The sequence below is a fragment of the Trachypithecus francoisi genome, unplaced genomic scaffold (genome assembly GCF_009764315.1).
Source record: "Trachypithecus francoisi isolate TF-2019V2 unplaced genomic scaffold, Tfra_2.0 Lachesis_group13, whole genome shotgun sequence".
In the NCBI taxonomy this organism is placed as follows: domain Eukaryota; kingdom Metazoa; phylum Chordata; class Mammalia; order Primates; family Cercopithecidae; genus Trachypithecus; species Trachypithecus francoisi.
In genome coordinates this window covers 42,317,143-42,333,317 of record NW_022681458.1, presented here as the reverse complement: position 1 = coordinate 42,333,317, position 16,175 = coordinate 42,317,143, and the positions used below count along the sequence as shown (strand labels likewise).

The following is a 16,175-nucleotide window of genomic DNA, read 5'->3' as shown; positions in this document are numbered from 1 at the left end:
CTTTTAAGGGAATAAGGAAAAATTATTTCAATAACAGGAATCTTTTACTCATGAGTTGAGTCTATTTTTGAAAAACCCAACAAGCCACCTTTCTCACCTAAGGTGAGTAGTACTGGCTGCCTCACTCTCTTCTTCCTATATTGAAAGGATTTTAGTTCCTCCCTCAGATTCACTGTTGTATCCCCAACCCATTGCAAAGTACCTGATTCTTAATCAGGACTCCAGGAATGCCAGTGGAAATATACTGCGGAATTACTGTTTCACCTTGCTTAGAACAAAAATGCATTCTGTTTCACTTTACATAGGCTGAACTACAAAAACTGCATGCATCTGTTCTGTGACAACCACCAACAAAATGGGCGTGCTTATCTCCACACTAAATTACAATCTAGCTATGCAATTTAAGTGAATAATCTGGAATGTTTAAGGATAATGGCCGTAGGATGAATGCCACGGTCCACATTCCATATCCATGCTAGCTGAAACAAGCTATCTCAGTGAGATTTTCCATAATCACACAACATATCAGAAGCCTAAATCAAATCTCCCCCAAATCTAAACAATAGAAATGAGCCCCTGTTTAACTGAAATGTGCTGGGCATCAATCACCAAATTATTCTGTTCACTGTTTCTAGTTCAAAATGTTTTGGAGCTGCCAAGAACACTGTAATAATAATAAAACTTTAACTTTATATACTAATAAAACTACACTTTCTGAAACATTTTTAAACTTAATTCATTAAGCACATCAGAGAACTGGTTGAGTGAGAGTGGTATTGCTCCTGTCATGGGACCTTTGGCAACATCTGGAGACATTTTGGTCGTCACAACTGGGGGAAGGGGTATAGTGGCATGCTAGTGGCATCTAGTGGGTAATGGACAGGGATGCTGCAATGCACAGGGCGGCCCCCCACCACAAAGAATTATCCTGCTAAAAGGTTAAGCTCCTGCATTATAGTAATAGCTACATACAAAATATACATTATGCTGAATGCTGTGGACACAAAGATCAATAAGAGATGGCCCCTGTTATTGTGGACAGCTCATCTAGTGATGGAAATTGACAGGTAACAATGACAACAGGCTGAGATAAGTGCTGTGACAGGGGTATTTACAAAGGCTACTAAGAGCAGAAGTAGCAACTACTTCAACCAGGAGGTTGAGGCACTTCACTAGCAGTGACTCTCCAGCTGGAATCTGAAAGATAATTTCATCAAGTAGAAAAGAGTAGTGCATTCTAGCCAGGTGAAATCATGTATGCAAAGGCAAGCAAATGTCAAAATGAAGGACTCTAGAGTCACCAGGATTGTGTGCAGGGGCTTCCAAAGCCAGAGATTAATAAGGTACATCTCCCTGAAGAACTGGTATCATGTGGACAGGAGATTCCTAACTTAACAGGCAAAATGATTCTATGGCATTTAAAAAATATTTAAAACATAGGGGCCGGGCGCAGTGGCTCACGCCTGTAATCCCAGCACTTTAGGAGCCTGAGGCAGGTGGATCACGAGGTCAGAAGATCGAGACCATCTGGCTAACACGGTGAAATCGTGTCTCTACTAAAAATACAAAAAATTAGCCAGGCGTGGTGGCGGGCACCTATGGTCCCAGCTACTCAGGAGACTGACTCAGGAGAATCGCTTGAACAGGGAGGTGGAGGTTGCACTGAGCTGAGATCACGCCACTGCACTTTAGCCCTGGCGACAGAATGAGACTCCATCTCAAAAAAACAAAAACAAAAAACAGCAAAACAGTATATGGACTAGAATATAAACTCGGCATCAATTTTTAAGATAATACAGAAGGTGGCTTTGTTAGATTTGTAATGCTATACTAGTTAGGTTGCTCCCACTCTCAAGAGATATTTTGAGCAATGGTAAACATTTCAAAATAATTAATTTAATGTGTTCTGGATATAGGATGAGTGCAGGAAGAGGGAAGAAGGCAGCTCTAGTGAAATATAAGGCTGAACAGTGTCATCTTGATGGTCCTTATGCTATGGAGTCTGTACTTCCCATAAGGTGGGTAGGGGGAGTGACTGGGGAATTATCAACAAGGAACACAGGAGAATCAGGTGGCAGGAGAAAAGTCATGAGGCAAGAAAACCTGAAATATTTTAGATGACAGGTGATGAAAGAATGAACAAAGCAGTGGCACAAGCGAAAAAGATTTTAGATGGAGAAGTGATGGAACCCAAAGGATCAAACAGAAGGGTGAAGGAGAAGGAACTGTTTAGGTCAGGCAACTACATGGGCAAACCATGAGAGCAGAGAGTGGAGGGGGAAAGAGGTTTCTATAATAGGAGTAAAGATGATCTCATTTGAACATCACAAGACAACCCTCCGAATTATATGAAACATGCAAATACAATGATGCCCAGCTTATAGAAGAGTTTAATGAGGCTCTGAGAAGTGAATGGACTTGCCCAGGATCACATATCTGCCATAAAAGAACTGAGATTAGAGCCCAGGGCTCTCAGGTCCTGATCTGGATTCTCCTCACTCATGTTGCCTCTCTAGTCATATTTGTAATCATAACCAAACATGATTGTCATGATACAACAGTTTGGACTAAACTTCCACGTGCCTCAGAAGCTCTGGATAAATTTCTGAATTGGTAATATCAAGTTAGAGGCTTGTACACTTTCAGGCAAAGCCCATTTTGACTTCTATGTGAATGCAAGAGAAAATTAATTGTGAATGATTGTGAAATTTGGGAAAAATTATTGACAGCTTTTCCTAACTCGTTCTTTATCCAGTTCCTCTGTATCACTAACATAATCAAAATATGCATTTGACAACTTTGTATGCAACAAGCCTTTAACATCTACAAACATATCTACAGGTAGGTTTTAAAATGGCGTGCATGAAAAGTCCTAAACATAAGGTCAGAATAATGTCCTTTTCTATCTAGCTGCCTATACATGCCTTCTTGATTTTTTTTGGAAGCAAAAATATTAATAGCATACTTTGCTTCAGAGGATCCAAATTCCAAAACGCCCTCAAAGACACACACACACACACACACACACACACACACACACATTCAGTTCACATAATATCTCAATAATAATAGCTGATACTGTTTATAGTGCATCATTGCATGCCACGCATTAGGCCAAGCATTTTATGTAATTTCCAATCATTTAATCCTCTTTATATAACTCAGAACCATTACTACTCAGTTTTACTAACCAAACAAGGGGGGCTCATAAAGGTAAGGTTATAGAGGCTTGTCAACCAGGACATGAATCCAGCTGATTCCAGGATACATGCTCTTAACCAATAGCCTTCCTATTTTTCAGAGACTCCCTTACCCTGGAACAAAGCTCATGGCACAGCAAGTTTCTGTAATAGGTTTCTCATCATTTTCCCTTGGACTTAACAGATATTGTCTTAAATCATGTGTAGCAGCTCACACCAGGAAACAGATTTCCATTCAAAGCTTTAAATGATTTGTCAACTGTATTCATTTCTACAGCAGCCCTAATCCACCAGAATCAAAATATTATCTCAACCGTAGAAAAAAATGGGGTCCCAGTTCATGAACACAAATGGAAAAGGTAGCCCTTTCGTCCACTGCTCTTCTTTTGATCCTCTCAATCTCATTTTCATGGCTTGTATTAGTGTATGCTACGTTCCCTAAAAAATGGAGTATCACTTTTCCTCAAGATGCATTTTCTTGTAGTGAATTCACTGTAAAACCGCTACAAATGCATATGATGTAAAGATCATCTCTCTACACCAGACCAGCAAAAGGTCCAATAAATCATGCATAGATGGGTTTAGCATGGCTGACTCATCCAGCTGATCAAGTAAAACAACAATCTGGAGCATCCACTTTGAAAGGGGGCTGTGGGAAGTAGCATCTCAACCTACCACTTAGCCAGCTAGTATGCTTAGGCAGTGAATGTAAGTGCTTCTCTAAGCTCCTATTTCTTGATCTATAAAATGGAGACACTGGTCCCTATCTCCGATGAAATACGTGAGAAGTTAATGACTGTATATGTAAAACGTTTATTTTCCTTTTTTTTTTTTTTTTTGAGACAGGGTCTCGCTATCTTGCTATGTTACCCAGGCTGGTCTCGAACTCCAGGGCTCAAGGAATCCTCTGGCCTCAGCCTCCCAAAGTGCTGGGATTATAGGTGTGAGCCACCATGCCCAGCCTGTATACATAAAATGTTTTAATACTCTCTCCTTACCCTAAAGTCTCAATAAATGCTAATTTTTATTTTTTATTTTTTATTTTTTTGAGATCCAGGGTCTCACTCTGTCAACCAGGCTACAGTACAGTGGTGTGATCTTGGCTCACTGCAATCTCTCCCTCCCAGTCTCAAGCAATTCTCCCACCTCAGCCTCCCAAGTAGCTGGGACTACAGGCACATGCCACCGGCCGCCCAGCTAATTTTCGTATTCTTTGTAGAGATGGGGTTTCGCCATGTTACCCAGGCTGGTTTCGAACTCCTGAGCTCGAGCAATCAGCCTGCCTCAGCCTCCCAGAGTGCTGGGACTGCAGTCATGAGCTACCCCATGCCCGGCCAATAAGTTATAACTTCTGTTCTACAACCAGAAGCAACATAATCTTTTACACCTCAAATGCAGTGTAAGTCTATAAATAAAAGAGAAGACAGTTGTTTAAGAAGAAGGAACCCCACTGCTGGAGAGTCTACCAATGGCTTCTTCTGTTTCCCAGACCCCCACCTGAAGATACTGACCTGGGAGAGAGGGCATTCTTTGGCTAATGTGCTCTGGTTCATCTCTTTGAGCAGTTCCTTTAAGGCATTGCGGACTGTGGCATGGTTCCACTGCTCCGCAGGCAAGTCTTCCAACTTTGAACAACTGCAAAACAGATCAAGAATGAACAATACACACACCTCACCCAGGGCCCCTGACCAAAGAGGAGACAGTGCAGCAGCTATTCTTGGGTCTTGTGGGAGCTGCAGAAGATATGCTGAAGAATGGGGTCTAAGTGAAGGAAGAGAAGTAAAACTGCTTCTCCAAGACTTTGCTAGAGCCCAAGGGGTCTCTTTTAAGTTTGTCCTCCCACTCATCCAAGAAAACTAGTCACTTCCGATACAAGAAATGCTATTTTTATAAAATATGATTTTTCCAATGTGTTGATGGAGATGGCATGGCAGTGTGGTTATAAACTTCCCCAATACAAATGTAATTATTGAGCATGCCTAAGGTTAACTGTAAACAAACATTCCCCGTCAGATTTGCAGTTGGAAGGCCCACCCTCACCCTCGTAGAATGGCTCAGAGTTGCTTTCTGAACCAAAAAATGACTTTTAAGATCCTCACCCATCCATAGACACAGATGGGGATGCCAGGGGTCCATTTATAAAGTATAAATTCCCGAAAAAGGGGAGATCCAAAACACTTACACTAAAGGACAACACTCCTTAAATCACACCTAGCAGGCACTTTACAATAAAAGACTGCAAAGAACCTCCAGTTCTTTAGAGGGATATCTTGTTCTGGATGCCATATTTGAAAAAATAAAGAAATCATCCCCAGAATCTCTGCAGGCAACAAAGTGTTCTTTTTTGTTTGTTTGTTTGTTTGTTTTGATGTGGCCTCAGAAAGGGAAGAAAAAGATCTCCTATGTCAGGACATTCTTGCTAAACCTCCTACAAGAACAAAACTCTCCCCTCATAACACAAACCTGAAAACAGCAGAGGTGTTTATTCTTCAAATACTATGTGCTACACATTTAACCAGGCCTAAAGGACCCACCGAATAAGGGACTGTGTAAAGTTCCTCCTAAGGGCTATAGATTTTTAATGATTTGTCAAGCTGCCCCTAGGTTACCACTTCACTGCTTCTGAAAACAAAGCATAAAGTAATTGGAATGTGACTATAAAGACACCTGGGGAAGGGCCCTCCTTCTCCTTCTCTCCTTCTCTCTCCTTCTTTTCATTTTGTCCAATGTCCAGAAATTAATAAAGACAGGACATGCTAATCTTTGCAGTGAATCTGTGATTGACGGAACAGCTCTGAGAGTAAGGAAAAGCAGATGTTCAGAAACACCCACCTTTGTAATTGGATTTTCAACGTCACAACATGATAGACATCTTGTAGCATGTCGGCCACTGTCGCGTCGGGTGCATCTGTCACATAACTGAGGGGGAGAGGGTTCCACCTTCCCAGCTTGATTATTCCTGCACAGGGAAGAAAAACATAATAAACACATATCTGCTATTTATTAAACCTTCCCATTGTTTGTTCAATGTTAAGAAGGTCATTCAATCATCAACATCCAAGGCCCACTCAGATATTTTACAACCCAGAGCAATAAGCTATTTCTTTCTGGCTGACAATTGAGTTAGTTAACTATACAGGAAGATGGGAAGGAAAGAATGAGGTTTAATCACAGACAATCAGTTCTTTTATGTTTTCCTGTTTCTTAAATTACTTAGAAAACCATACGGATACTTCCTTCCCCCCAGAATTGTTTCACATTCTAACTTAAGGCTGATGCTAAATATACAGGACTGCTGATTTCATAGACAAAAAAAAAAAAAAAAGTAAGCCTTAAGTAAATATAAGATTCAGTTTTGAATTGTACAAGAAAATTCCTGTGTGTGGGCTCAGTACGCAGTTACATCCTGACTGTGGTGCGATTCCCAGTGCGAACAGCATTTGGAGCTCATGAAGCAGTCAGAGTTCGCTCCCATGTCTGCGTTTCAGCAGGCAGTGGGGCTGCTTTCCCAGGCCAAATGCAATACCACGGTGACTGACCACAGATCAGAAATGGCAAAGATGCCCTCAACTTCCTCTTTTTTTTATTCCTCAGCTCTTTAGACAGTGACAATAGTACTTTTTCCCTGTGGATTTCCTGCTGCATATGGTAAACATGCATAACAATGAAGAAATAATAAAAATCCTTTTTAAGCTGGGGCTACGTACAGCAGCAATTTTAGGAATACCCTAGTTAGAGGAAGATTCATGGGATGGTTTCAGCAACATATGGTGAAAATGCTAACTTATTCATAAGATAGGCCCATTTTATCTGGGACACAGGGCACACATAACATTGATGAAGAAAAATAGAGAAACCCATTTCACATATGACACACGGTAACAAAAATTTTATTTGTATGCAATAAAAAATCCCACGGTCTCCAGGATGTCAGAAATTGCCACACATAAAAAGCAGGGATACTTTAGTGATCAAAGAAAAATAGCATTTTTATTCTTGACAATACAGGTGAGTCCAACTACACTGTTCTTTAAAAATATATATTGTCATCAAAGAGAGAACACCTGTGTACCCAAGTGAACGTTTAAAAGCTTCACAAAATGATAGCTACGGGGCAAAACTCCAACAATAGGAAATGAACTTTCTGGTCAGGGCACGTCCTGTCCAAAATGAAATAAATGAATGCGCAATGCTCGACATAATGCTTGAAAACAGGGAATAAACAGAACAAAAATATTAAAATGATACACTGTTTCAGTATTAAGATTTAACAATCTGGTGCTGAATATGCTGCAGTATAAATAGTGCCTGGACTCAGATCCAATAAAGTAACACAGCTCTCATTCATAGTACCGTATGTCTCCAGTTCTGGCTCCTTAAGTCATATTTCACTTGCCAAGAAAAGCTGTTTTCTTGCGGGGATAGTTTTCTTAACATTCTCTCTCATGACAATGAAAAGTGCACAGCACGCAGCATGTAGTAGTCATGAAATGAACATCCAGGGCCCACTGGACAGCCACCCACGAGAGAGTGGGTCTGCTTCCTTGCTTCTTTTACTCCTGACATTTGCAAATACTAAAAAGAAACCATGTAACATGTCTAACATATTTCCTTTTAAAAAAATCATTCTACAATTTTAAATTCCTTTCAAAAGTCATTATCATGATCACCCATAAGTTGAACATAAATTGGCTGTGTTTTAAAGTCACACAGATAATATATGAGAGAATGGGGCAGGGAATGAAGTTGACAACTGTGCACTATGATAGGCAAGTAAAAGAAGCAGATTTTGTGGGTCATTTTGGTTACTAAGACTATGCAAGTAATATAACAAAAAGGACCCTACAAGCTTCAATGCACAACTCCACAGGAGATTCATTCAAGCTGTTGTGGTGTCAGTAGTTGATTCCTTTTTATTGTAAAGAAGTATGCCATTGTAAGAATACACACCACACTACAGCCAGACACAACAGAATATATCTGTATGATTTCATTTATATGAAATATAAGAACAGGCAAGACTAATCTAATGGGGATAGAAGTCAGAGGGACAGAAAGGGGCACTGCATAGACAGGGACATATGAGGATTTTCTTGTTTGGCATGGTGTTGCATGGTTATACAAATTGTCAAAATTTATCAGACTAATCACTTAACATCCATACATTTTGGTATGTAAATTATACCTCGATGTTTTAGAGAGGGGAGGGAGAGAAATCTCTACAGGATATAATAGACAACTCATTCTACTGGAAATAGAATCTCCATATAGGTAAATTCTTACCCCCTCCCCCGATGAGCTGGAAGACGACTTGTTTGGGCTAGAATTAGACACACACAGGTGTTTTAACAACACTTAATACCTCCACATAGAGCAGCTGCTACAGGTTGGTTTCTATATCTTGGAAGAGAGCTGTTGGCACATGCTATTCTCCCAGGCAATGGGAAGTGTATGCTTTTCCTTTTTTGCACCTTATTAACTAACCTTCTAGTCCTAGAAGTCATGGTCTCTGCTCAGCTATTTACCAGGGTCTGCAGGTACAAGATCTGCTGGAGAGCTATCGCTGGAAGCCCACTCTGTTCCAGCCAGGTAGGGGCTTGGAATAACTCTTAATGAGCCTTTCCTCCAAACAGGATCTCTGTCTAATGCACTGTATTAATCCTCTTTGGAAAATCATTCCTTAGAACAGTCTTCCTTCCCTGATATAAAATAGACAAAAATATTACTTGGAATAGTAGTCAAGTGTTAATTGAGGAAATCAAATTGGGAAGCAGTATACCATAGTGACTAAGAATGCAGGCTTCCAAGTTAAATTGCCTCTGTTCACATCCTGGCTCTGCCACCTACTAATTATGTAACCCTAGCAAGTTACTTAAAATTCTCCATACCTCAATCCTCCCATCTATAAATTGGAACAATAAAAGTACCGATCTTACAAGAGTATTGTGCACATTAAATGTAAAAATTAGTAAAGAGCCTGAATGTAATTTAATCTCAACAATTTAGTCATCCTTTTGACCTTTTTAATGTGTCTTAAAGATATAGTCAGTTTATTTCAAAATATATTGACTCAAAAGATTTTTTTATCATATTAGCTTTCAGTCATGTGTCTATAAAAGACTTTTGTTTTAAATCACAAAGGAGGAGTATACATCAATATGTCCCATCTTCTATTCCCACCACTTCTCCATTCATTTCTTCCATCCTTGCTCCTCAGTGACTTCTTTCCTTTGACCTCTAAGTAGATTGAGATTTCCTCTACTTTTTTTTTTTTTTCTGACACAGGGTCTGGCTCTGTCACCCAAGCTGAAGTATAGTGGTGAGATCTCAGCTCACTGCAACCTCTGTCTCCCAGCCTCAAGTCAACCGCCCACCTCAGCCTCCCGAGTAGTTGGGACTACAGGTATGTGCCACCACACCTAATTTTTGTATTTTTATAGAGACACAGTTGCACCATGTTGGCCAGACTGGTCTCGAACTCCTGGGCTCAAGCAATCTACCCACTTCAGCCTCTGAAAGTGCTGGGATTACAGGCATGAGCCACTGCACCTAGCCCTCCCCTACTTTAAAACAAAAACACTATGACAATCACTCTGTTCCCTCAGTCTCTTATTTTCTGCACCACCAAACCTAGTATAGGTGTACCTCCAATTTCTCTATCAGTTCTTTACCCACGAATATCTAGTTTCAACTCCCTCCATGAGGACATGGAGATTCAGAAGGGATGGGTTATCTTAACTAGCCTAGGTAATATTACTAGCAAGTAGCAGAGCTCAGATTCACTTCAAAGACCAGGCTCTCATTCTTCTTGTTATCACACTGGCTCAACTGAGAGGCAAACTAGAAGAAAAGACTGGTTCCAAGTTTCGGGAGGCCATGAATGCCTGACTCAGTAGCACACTGTATAGGTCAGAGGTTAGGAGTAAGGTCTAGAGTCAAAGGTGAGTCTACACCCAGCTTCCTCTGCTTGTCACCTTGTTTAGTTAAGGTGTCACCTTGGCAAATTGTTTAGTCTTTCCATGTGTCCATTTCTATATCTGTAAAATGGGGATAAGAACAATGCCTACCCTTTAGAGTTATCATGAGACTTTACATGAAAAGGAGAGTCTAGCACTGGGACTGCTATATAATAAGTGCTCCATAAAACTTAAGGGAAAATAGATGCTTGTAAGTTTCTTAGTGTAGACATAACAACAATAAAGCAAAGCTTCCAGAGATTAATTTATACAGGTTGAATATTCCTTATCCAAAATCCTTGGAGAACCAGAAGCAATTCATATTTCTGATTTTTTCAGATTTTGAAATAGTTGCATTATACCTACCAGATAAGCATCCCAAATCCAAAAATCCAAAATCTGAAATGCCTGAATGAGCATTTCCTTTGAGCATCATGTTGACACTCAAAAGATCTCAGATTTTGGAACATTTAATATTTTGGATTTTCAGATTTGAGATGCTCAACTGATACTGGACTGCAAGTAGATTAAAAACGGCATGCATTCCAAGGGGAAAAAAAGAACTGAAATAATTCAGGTAGGTATGTCTAGTTACAATTATAACAGCCTCTTCCCAGCTTCTAAGGAGGGATGTAAACCCCACTAATCACTCCATTGTAGTGAACAAGGACAAAGAAGAAAGAACAAGTCATGTGGCCACTGAGGATAATATTGCAGCACTAGAGAAATGCCAATAATAATGGCATAACTCAAGCATATAGATGTTATTCCCAACATTCACATTCTATGAGTAAGTTTTGTAACCCCAATCTGAAAAATGAGAAAAACTAGTGATGATTAAATTAGGAAATATTTCATACATGTGCACATGCATGTGCACGCACACACACACACACACATACACCCCCCCTTGAGTTCAGCCAGGCACATAGTAGATGCTAAATGCGTGGCAATTTCCATTTTTTGTCTGAAAATTTATCACATTCTCACTCTCTCTAGAGTACTGACCCCCAATATTCACTTCTAGAAATTGTCTATATTATTCTTGAAATTCTGCCATACGAATAATTCCAACCCTGATAACCCACCTGAAGTAATCCTTTCTCTATAACACTGTACAATAAATATTCTTGTTTGGTTTGTATATTTTATAAGAAACTTATTTAATCACAATATCCCTTTACATTACTTTACAGTTTGCACAGCGTTTTGTATAACCATTAGTTTATCCTTATGAAAACAGCCTGGACTCAGCATTCTACCTGAAAGTAAGCTGAAGATCCAAGGAGAATGACTTTTCAGGACCTAAGTGGATGAAAACCAGGACTAAAACCTAGGCTTCATTTTGCAAGTTTTTGAACTACTGGAGCAATATCCTTTCTGCTCAGCTCTGCTACCTCTGCCCTGAGGATGTACCCACGTCCAAGTGCCCAACGACACAATGGGCCCCTGGAGAGGAGGGCCAGAGTGCATCCACAGTCACATATCAGGCAGTGTCTGGACATTTAATGTTAAACCAAGGAATAAATGAGACCAATGAGCAAACAGGTGATATCATAGGCATAGAAGACTGAAAAGCCAGCTACACTTGGGACTTCTCTGGAAAAAATAGTTTCCCACAACAGTGCCATTTGAGACATAAACACTGTTTTCCAATCATCTTTATTATTTACAAGGAATTTATCATCTGCAAACATTTAGAAAATGCTTGGTGTTGAAGACTATTACAGATGCTGTTTCAAGGTCTTTGAGTCACAAATTATGGGCCTTTATTTTGGGGTTGAAATTCATACAAATGTTAACATGATTGAATTGAGCACAGTATAAATAAAACTGTTTATATCCAGACAAATCTGTTCACTAAAATATAGAGTACCAATCCACTCAATGTGTAATGTGTACAGACCAAATAACAAAATGCAATTGTAGGTAAATTTCCCATTAGTGATATAAAATTAGATTGGGACTGGAGGCAATTTTTGTCTAAAATTAAAAAGATGCAATAATGGAAACCAGTTTTTTATTTTCTCAATGCAGTATTCTGCCAGAGTTAAAGAGCTGACATTTCACCAAAAGAAATATCAATAGTTATTTGTGTTCATATGTTTTTGGTATTTATCTCAAAGAAAACAGTTACTATTCTCAGTAAATGCATAATTCATATTTTTAGTATTATTTGCCTCTAATTATATAAAAACAAAAGTGGTGATAATACACATTATAGTTGATCAATATTTGATTCAAGCTTTTAGAAAGTCAATCACATCTGAGAATAAAATAAAATATGATAACACAATACAATCAATGGGCCATTAGAAGGGTTTGTATTAAGCATGAAGCATTCATTCAACAATTTTTTCTTGTGTGTCTCCAGCATAAGTCACTAAGATGCAAAGATAACCTCAATATATACTGTCCCTGTAATTATTGAGCTCACAATTGAGCAGAGAAGTGTATTATTGCTAAACACATAGCTAAAAGAAACTACTCCTAAAATAAACCAAGATGATAGCTTTTACCCCTGTACCTCAAATGTGAGAAATATTTACTTCATGAAGGCCTACAATAGGCCGCCTGTGAAGTACATGAGAACAATTCTCACAGTTTGCAGTGGTATGTAGATAGATGCTGATAAAATAGATACAGATTTGGTATACTGCACAATAAAGCCCACAAACCAATCTGAGAAACAGATATAAGCAACCCAGCAAGATAGCAGCAGTATTCTTATAATTCAGCAGGATGGATAATTTTCTTTTATTCCAGGTGCATTTTAACATTAATTTTTAAAGCAAAATGAAAACTCAGCCTGAGAAAAAAGTGAGACATTAGCTTTAGTATCAAAAGGCTGGTGTTTGTCTATCTCATAACTCCCTGGAAAAGATCTCCGCAAAAGAGTGTCAATAAAAACCCCAGCCTTAGAAGAACTAAGCCTTGGGGCTTCTGGTTCTCGGTATTATTTCCACAATACCAACTGCTGATGAGGCTCCTTGTAAAAATAGGCGAACTCATGACATTGATTGCATCTGTTTATCCTCCTCAGAGTGGTTGTGTTCTTATGCTATAGCATATAATTTTCTGTTGTTCAGCTATGCTTTATTAAAGAAATTAAAAACTGTCTATCCTATATAATACGAACATAGAATTATTTATCCATAAATCAGTTCACGGGAAATCACTACCCAGCAGTATATAATAATTCAGCCTGTGTTTCTAATCTGTGGCCTGACTGTGGTATATCACCAAATTGTAGCAGCAAAAACACATAAATTTTAGTTATCATTGCTAAACCTGTGGTGCGAATGACTTTTCAATAAGGAACAAGAAAAAAAGGCAAAACAAAAATGGTTTTTGAAGTATACATATTTTCCTTTTTAATGCATAGTTTAGCAGTACCCCAATACAACTTATTGGAATAAACCTAACTCTTCTACACCTTCTGCTTTGATTTTAAGGACTCTCTCTATATATATTTCAAATGGCTTGCATTGGGGTAAAAGTAAGTGGAAAATGAAACAGCCTTTTTGAGTCATCTAACATTATTCAAGTGCCTTTATAACTTACACAAATTAATGAAACTTCACCACATACTTGTCTGGGAGCCTACAATGGATTTAATCCTACATTTATAACAATACAAAAGGAAATGCCAGACAAAAATAAATAATTCAATGATTCAAAATAAACACTGAAGATATACTGTCGTATGAATTGATCTGAAAATCGAGAGATGCAAGTGTGTGCACACACACACACAACGCACTGTTTCCCATCCCCACAGATAACTTCTCTATTTGCAAGAATTCCGGTAACGTTGACAAACACAAAGAAAGTAGTTTTTTACTCTTTAAAAATACTAACCTTTATATTTAAATTGTATTTCTATCTTTCAGAGGAAATTATCAAGAAGATTATTATTTAAAAATCAAAATTAATTTGAGTACTTTCTGAATAAACTATAGTGATATAGCTGTCTGTCACTTTTTTTTTTTTTTTGAGCTGACTACCCCCTTACACTACAGAAACGTTCTATTTTAGAAATATATACAGTATCATTTGGTGCCTTGTAATTCTATACATGGCTTTTACAATTTTGCGGCATAAAGATTTTGTCTCATGTAATAGATGCCGCTTCACATTTGGGAAATGTTATGTTACAACCCTGACTTTTATTAGATTATTTAATATAAGCACTAAGTAACTAGACTTAGTTACTTAGATTAATAAAGACCTTATTGAAAAAAAATGGAGAGGGAGAGAACAAAATTATTCCACAAATTAAATAAAACTTTCTGAAGTTAGCATTTCAGAAATCTTTATTTAATTTTCAGAATTCCAGTTCTTCTGTAAAACAGCCAAAATATTGGTCAGGATATGAAAAAAAATGTGGTTGGTGTTTATTTATTTATTTCATAAGAGTGCCATTTAAAACTATTACATGGAGGAGTAAGACAAATGAGAAAGAAAAGTGTGATGAGAACTTATTTGGGGTTGGTTCTAAACTTATGTCACTGGTTAAAAACTATTTCATCCAGTACATATTTTCTTACTGTTGTTCTAAGTTTAATCATTTTCTAAAAGAGTTTTAAATTTAAAAACTAATTTTGGCAGGTAACACAAGCTTCTTTTTTCCTCCTTTATATTCAGAAATACATTTGCATAAAGAGACTTCCCCCTAGTATTTGTCCCCCCAAAATGTCTTCAATAATCAAAGACACAAGGGAAAAAGTATACTCTTTTAAACATACTTTGCTACATTCTAGCAGATGTTATTCATAACTTATGTTTAGCCAGTGTTTCTGCATCCTCTAGGGACCCACTGAAGGTCTAAGAATATAGTTGCCTCACATATTTCACATCCTAATTAATTATGTTCTTTTTAGATGGGAACTAAAATGTTGCAATAGGTTTTCTTGAGGACCTGGCTTTCCAAGTACTCCATCTCTGGGTTCAATACCCCTGGAAACTCTCTATCAATTGCACTCTCCCAGTTACATATTCTAGAATTGTCCTCCAGGCATATTGTGTTTCCTGCAATTTAGGGTTACATAATACCTAATCCTAAGGGCAATATTATGATGGCACGAGGATTATCAAAGAAAACATTGCCATATATTAATAATATGAAGGCAAATGTATATTCATTTTTGTTGTACATTTTTATTCATGTTCCAACCAACCTGATTTCACAGTAATTTGATAAGAAACTACAATACATAGAAGCAACTACGGCTATAACTGGTAGAAGTGGCAACTACTTTTGGTTTGAAGATTTGGGGGGTTTATTTTTGTTCCCTTAAAAATATTTTAATAAATTTTACTTTCAATGTTCATATACATATCAGGGACATTTTCATATACACTCTATTAAACCTAATAATGCACATGGTTTCAGATGTTTTACATTTAAAGATATTCCTTGATTTACATTTTTTGGAAATGTCATATTTAAAGGCTGCAAACTAAATTTTAAAATATGCCACTACCATTTTAATGACCAAAAGAAAAGCCAAGAGTCCAATACAGGAAGTGTTCTCTCAGTAGGCAAATATTTCTCTAATTGAATCAAAGGTAGACTTACAGCCACAACATACATGGTGATAAATAATGACAATGGCCTATTTGAGCCCCAAAAAAATTCAGCAATGTCAGAAATATGCCATATAAATTGATGGGCAACGGAACTGTGGTAGAGTTAGAAGCTATTCCCTTTGCACGTCTAGTTACCCTGTGGCAGCTGGATTACACAGAGATAATCTGGAGGGTAGAAGAGGTCACTAATGGGTTGTTATTCTCTTCATACCCAGGAATTTGCAGATTAGTAAGAACTGTGGTGTCTGGAGTGGTCAGATGAAGTAAATGGATTCCAAGTTCATCTGTAGAGCAGTCATAAGCCTCATCCTGGCTTCTGAAACAAAAGCTCCAGGGGTAGATCCCAGAAGATGCTGGTGATAAGCCAAATTTGGACCTCACTGCCCAGGGTGCCCAGTAAAAAGCAAGGACTGGGAGCATCTAGAAT

At 38.2% G+C, this 16,175-nt stretch overlaps 1 protein-coding gene across 3 annotated transcripts in view; it reads right to left on the bottom strand.

Annotated features, from left to right (window-relative positions):
• Window positions 1-16,175, bottom strand: part of SATB2 (SATB homeobox 2) — a 186,516-nt gene that overhangs the window by 104,703 nt on the left and 65,638 nt on the right. For all 3 annotated transcript variants that reach the window (XM_033230739.1, XM_033230740.1, XM_033230741.1), the window contains exons 4-5: window positions 6,033-6,159; window positions 4,712-4,835 (exon numbers count right to left, since the gene is read on the bottom strand). In XM_033230739.1, the coding sequence (XP_033086630.1) occupies window positions 4,712-4,835; window positions 6,033-6,159 (251 nt within the window). The remainder of the gene's footprint in view (window positions 1-4,711; window positions 4,836-6,032; window positions 6,160-16,175) is intronic.